The sequence below is a fragment of the Tupaia chinensis genome, unplaced genomic scaffold (genome assembly GCF_000334495.1).
Source record: "Tupaia chinensis unplaced genomic scaffold, TupChi_1.0 Scaffold143746_1, whole genome shotgun sequence".
Classification (NCBI taxonomy): domain Eukaryota; kingdom Metazoa; phylum Chordata; class Mammalia; order Scandentia; family Tupaiidae; genus Tupaia; species Tupaia belangeri.
Window position 1 is genome coordinate 450,509 of NW_006203595.1, and position 6,387 is coordinate 456,895.

Below are 6,387 nucleotides of genomic sequence, written 5' to 3' on the forward strand. Positions count from 1 at the left end.
TTTGCAAGAGAAAAAAACACACACACACACACACACACACACACACACACACACAGAGAGAGAGAGAGAGAGAGAGAGAGAGAGAGGGTGGGGGAGCAAGGGAGGGAGGGACTTGAGCCATCGTCAGCCATGTGGAAGTCCAATACCTTAACCACCACACCATTTGCTGGCCCCTCAGTTGTAATTTTAAAGCAGTTAAGATAGGAGGAGGGTTATTAAAGAAACACTGCTAAATGGCCATCGAAACTCGAGTAGCTCAGGACCAGCAGTTAGCGTAATGGCTATTTGCTGGACTCCCATGTAGTCGACCATGGTTCAAGTCCCGGACCCAGCAGCTTAAACTCACGCTGGGCATGTGTGTGAGTGTGCCTAAGATCCCAAGAGGAGAATGGAGGAGAAGGGATTGTAGCATGGCCATCCCCCTGGGGGGTGATTTCTCACTTTCTGTCTCTGTTTTTCTGGTGAGCGCACACACCCTATAGCAAAAACCTCTCCAAAAAAAGAAAAAAAAAAAAAACTCGAGTAGCTCTACTTTGATGACTGTCACAATCCAAGGCTTCTGTATTTTTATATGTCTAGAAATCTCCATTAAGCCCCCAGAGTCATTGAGTTAATGTTAATCAAACTCAGAGGAGACTAACATAAAAGCCAGAATGTCAGTTTATTATTTTATACTAGAAGTAATTCTCATGACCAAAATGCTCATGTCTGCCAACTAGAATATTACCTCTCTGCTCTCAACATATATTGGAGACAAATTTGTCATATGATTTCTTAATCATAGAAATAAAAGAAAGGGCAACGAGTAGTCTGTTACCTAGGCCATTGTAAAGCCTGATGACTTCATTTCTCCAAGGGGGCATATTTCTGGTGACTGGGTTTCTTTCCTGGATAAGCAACTCCTGACTGTTCAAGTAGTTAAAGTTGATTTTTGTCAATTCCACAGACCAACTTTCCTTTTCTACTCAGTCTTTCTTTTTTTTAAACTGCTAGAGGCATGTGCACTTGCCCAAGAGAGATAGGAGGATGTGGAGTGGAAAGAAAACACCCCCAAATGGGGCATGGTCACACTATAATCCTTTCTCCTCCATTTCTCCATCTTGTTGGGATTCGGAGCATGAACACACATGTACTCAGCATATTCTTCAAGCTCCTGGGACCAGGATTTGAACCTTGTAATCAGCCATGTGGGATCTGACTCCCTTAACTATTAGGCCTTGTGGTCAGCCCAGAATTTTTCTTTAGATACAATGTGACACAATTTATTAGATTTCTACTTTATTAGATTTCTACTTATTAATTTCATGGTACTTTCAAATTACTCCCAGTTCACCCTAATTGAAGTTTAGGGTATTCTCAAACTTAATTCAGACATATCGTAAATTTTTTTTTTTTTTTTTTTTTTTTTTTTTTTGCCAGGGGTGCATGTGCTTTCTGGAGAGAAAGTAAGAAAGTACTTACTATGGAGAATGGTCATGCCGCAATCCCTTTTCTTCCATTTGCCCTCCTTTCTGGATTTTGGGCATACACATACACACCTGAGATAATTCTCAAGCTGCCAGGTCTGGAACTCAAACCTTGCTGTTGGCCATATAGGGTCCAGCCACCTTAACTACTATGCTAGCCCTAATTCATACATGTATAGTTTCTCTCTCTTTTTTTTCTTTTAGAGAGATTTTTGGTATAGGACATGTGTGCTCACCAGAGACAGAAAGTAAGAAATCACACTCCCGGGGGGGGGGATGGCCACACCACAATTCCTTCTCCTTCAGTCTCCTCTCAGGATTTTGGGCACACAAATACACACGCCTGGTGTGATTCAAGCCACACGCCTGGTATATTTCAAGCTACCAGGTCCAGGACTCAAACCACAATCAGCCATGTGAGAGTCCAGCAACATAACCATTGTGCTATCTGCTGGTCCCTGTACATGTATAGTTTCTTGGCTTACTGTGTGACATAAAACTAATCACATTCATTATGTGTGGATTTTAGAAGTTAATGTTTTTACTCTCTGCTCTCCTTCATAGTACCAAATTGTCGAGGAACATATCAATACAAGATACTCCACATACCTGTTACAATCTTCAGTGTGCATTGGCCGGGATGTATGAGACTTATGGTGTTTTGAAAATCTGTCATTTATTTATCATCTCAGAATAGTGATAATTCTGTTTTGAAATGTTTTCATTATTGTGCAACCATATGCTTATATTTACTATTTCTGCTCTAGAATGTATTTGGTACAAGGTGAACAATTATGAACATGGAAGAGAATTTATCAACTTCTTGGACACTATCATCAGGGTACAGTGCTTCTTTCAAGTAAGAGTACTTTCTTCCTACATACTCTGCCACTGTTTACTAAAATTTATTTAGATGTCTGATGAAAAACTATCCTTTAGTACTTGACATATTTTGTAAACAATATTTGCTCAATTTAAAACTTATAAATAGAGCCAAACTGGACAGGCATTTCTCTCTGCACTGTTGAAGTTGAAGAAAGAACATGTTAAATTATGGAAATAAAACAGAAAGATACATAATTTTTTTGCAAGATTTTTGCTATAGGGCTTGTGCACTTGCCAGAAAGACAGAGAGAGACAGAGCGACAGAAAGCGAGAAATTCCCCCCTAGGGGGGATGGCCACACCGCAGTCCCTTCTCCATTCTCCTCTCGGGATCTTGGGCACGCACGCACACATGCCTGCCATGAGTTTTCTTATAATCAACAAACATTTGTGGAATATCAGATACATTCCAGCCAATGGACTATTTGACTGGGTAACTCTGAGATGTACTGTAAGCGGCAACTCAGGTGTCAGCACCATTAAAAAGTCCAGTCTGGGTTCTGTGTGCACCCATAGTTTAATTTTTTTTCTTTTTTGAGAGAGATTTTCGCTATAGGGCGTGTGTGCTTACCAGACAGACAGAGAGAGACATAGAGACAGAAAGCGAGAAATCACCCCCCAGGGGGGATGGTCATGCCGCAATCCCTTCTCCTCCATTCTCCTCTCGGGATCTTGGGCACGCACGCACACACGCCCGGCATGAGTTTTAAGCCACCGGGTCCAGGACGTGAACCGCGGTTGACTACGTGGGAGTCCAGTGACATAGCCATTACGCTAACTGCTGGTTCCCTGCACCCATAGTTTTCTATGCTTAGCTCTATCATGGCATCTTCAGCATTCATTTTTATTTTCCACACGTTATGAGCTCCCAGGGGGCAGAAAACATGTCTAACATTTCTTCATGTAGAGATATTTACTTACTACCTAGTACAAAAGATGCTCAGTAAATTTTTGTTAAATAAATATTAAAGATTTGGTATGAAACCATTTCATCAGAGTTAGATGTGGATGAAGGGAGAAATATAGGTTGACTATTAAGTTTCTTACTCAGGACTGTACATGACATACATTAAGAAAAGGAATATAGGAGGAGCAGGCTTGGAAGGAAAGGTTAAGTTTGATTTAAGAAATGCCTGAGAGGGACCAGTAGTTAGCGTAATGGCTATGTCGCTGGACTCCCATGTAGTCGACCGCGGTTCATGTCCCAGACCTGGTGGCTTAAACTCACGCCGGGCACGTATGTGTGTGTGCCCTAGATCCTGAGAGGAGAATGGAGGAGAAGGGATTGCAGTGTAGCCATCCCCCCTGGGGGGTGATTTCTCACTCTCTGTCTCTCTGTCTGGTGAGCACATGTGCCCTATAGCAAAAACCCCTTAAAAAAAAAAAGAAAGAAAGAAAGAAAGAAAGAAAGAAAGAAAGAAAGAAAGAAAGAAAGAAAGAAAGAAAGAAAGAAAGAAAGAAATGCCTGAGAGACACCTAAGTGATCATACAAGTGGGTAGTGAGATAACGACTGCAACTCAGGAATGAGATTTGGGCTAGAAACATGGATTTAAGGCTACTTATACTTACGATAAAGGTGGTGGTTTTACCTATGATAGGAATGAGATTGTTCAGAGAACTCACATCGTGAAAAGAAGGTCCAGGATAGAGTCCTGGTGTATGCCACTACTTAGAAGGAGCTCAGGGTGACAACGAAAAGAGGAAACCATGTATCCTTAGTCTATTGGAAATATAAGCAAATGAAACATTTGGACTTCTCCAGTTGGAGCTGCCCAGAGTTTGGATTTGGTCGATGAGCCCTAATGAAATTCTAGCCCTATTATATAATATTATATAGTATAATATAACATATAATATTTCGTTATATAATATTATATGATATCTTATATAAGGTATCATTATATAATATTATATAACATTTTATTGACTGTTTAAGTTACTTCATGTTCTCTGAAATAATTAGTTCATCTTTAAAAAAAATTCTATAGCTTGACTCTTTGACTTTTATAAAAAAATGATAGGGTTTTACGGTATTTAAAAATTATATTATAGAGATGATAATGTATCTAAATACTGATTACCTTATCTTTTTATTTTATTGATGACAAAAAATTAGCTTAAGTGAAACAACTATGGCACAATATAAACTGGTTATTTAGACAGTGATAATGACCGAAGAGTTTCTATGTAAGGTTTTACTACCGACTTGTGTTACAGGAGGGGTTTTATTCTTGCGAAGCGTTCCTGTATAAGAGCCTTCCTCTCTGGGATGGCTTCAGTTGTCGGTCCCAGTTTCTTCAACTTTTGAGCTGGATTCCTTTTAGTAACTTCTCTGGTATGTATTATGAAAATGTGGAGAGATTTAATTCAATGTAATATGAAGTAAATGGATTTTGAATAATTTTTTTTTAATTCCTAGAGGTGAAACCACTTCTTTTTGACCATCTAGCACAGCTCTACTTTACATCAACTATTTATTTCAAGGTAAAAGAAAAAAAAAACTATCTTGTTTATATTCAATAAGAAGTATTATTCTATTGCCCATGATACATGGTTCTAAGTTCACATTATGGCAGTAGTCTTCTAGCAGATTTTCATGGACCTGGGCTTTGAGGTACTACATCACTCAATTCAAAGATAGTGCATAGAATTTTCTATTTTCAAGGCTTTGTTGCATATGGTTTTCATGAACTGTTTCTTATTTTTTTAAGAGATTTTTGCTATAGGGCATGTGCACTCACTGGACAGAGAGATAGAAAGCAATAAATCACCCCCCTAGGTGATGGCCATACCGCAGTCCCTTCTCTTCTGTTCTCTTGGGATTTTGGGCACACACACACATGTGCCCAGAGTAAGTTTTAAGCCTCCGAGTCCAGGACTTGAATTGTTGTTGACTGTATGGAAGTTTAGCGATGTAACCATTATACCATCTGCAGTTCCTCATGAACTGTTTCTACTTGTAGCAAATGACAGTACGAATGAACAAATGGCAAATGCATATTAATAAAAACAAACTGGGAAGTAAGCATAGTTTGATTGTTTATAGTTTTGTAGATAACATTCATTTCACACATATTTATTTGAGCATCCAATATGTATTAGGCACACTTTTTGACACTAGGAATACAGTAGTTACCAAAGCAAAGAAAACTTTTTATGACATTCATGTTGTGTATTTAAAATACATTTGTTTTCTGCTAATAAGATTGTGTCACCCTTATGTTACTATTTTGGGAAATTCTCCAAAAAATACAACTATGGTTCTTACAAGTTCTACCTAAATGAGTTTATGAGCCACTTTTTTATAGAATGGTTATTCATATTCCAAAAGAATGATGATAATAAGTAATTTTAATAATATTTTTCATCAAAAATTACTTAATGCTGGCTGTAGAGGATAAACATATTGTCCTAGGTAATGTTTGTCCTGATCAAATGGCATTTTATTCATTACCTGTCACATTAACTTAGATTTGAGGTATGTATTTTTAGTTTTTTGCTATATGGTATGTACACTTGCCAGAGAGAGAGAGAGAAATTATTCAGTTCCCTAAATTCAGTCAGTCTTTTACTTTGCACACATTTAACAGTAATCAACATAACAGAAATTTGGGCCTGGGGGAGAGAGAGAAAGTGAAAAAGTGAGAAATCACCTCCCTGGAGGAATTGCTATGCTGCAATCCCTTCTCCTTCAGTCACCTCCTGGGATTTTGGGCACCCACGCACACATATGTGGCATGTTTTTAAAACTGCCAGGCCTCGTTCTCAGACCTCATAGTCAGCTATGTGAGATCTAGTTCCTTAATCCATTCCAGCTGCTGGCCTGGATTTGAGGTTTATTTATATTATCTGTAACTAATTTGTTTTTATTATGAGAATAGATAACTGTCCTGAGCATCTTTATAGCAGATTTTTTCTTTCTTTTAAACAATTCTCTTGGCATACACTTACAAGGGGAAATTATTGGATAAAAGAAAAAAGGGTTTGAAAACCTTATTTTTTTTTTTTTGAGAGGTTTTTGCTATAGGGCGGGTGC

The 6,387-nt window shown here is 38.4% G+C and overlaps 1 protein-coding gene across 1 annotated transcript in view; it reads left to right on the forward strand.

The window, feature by feature from the left end:
- CENPI (centromere protein I) overlaps window positions 1-6,387 on the forward strand; it is a 70,878-nt gene that overhangs the window by 33,341 nt on the left and 31,150 nt on the right. Inside the window, exons 13-15 of the mRNA XM_006164857.3 lie at window positions 2,234-2,325; window positions 4,569-4,686; window positions 4,771-4,835. Of these exons, the coding sequence (XP_006164919.1) occupies window positions 2,234-2,325; window positions 4,569-4,686; window positions 4,771-4,835 (275 nt within the window). The remainder of the gene's footprint in view (window positions 1-2,233; window positions 2,326-4,568; window positions 4,687-4,770; window positions 4,836-6,387) is intronic.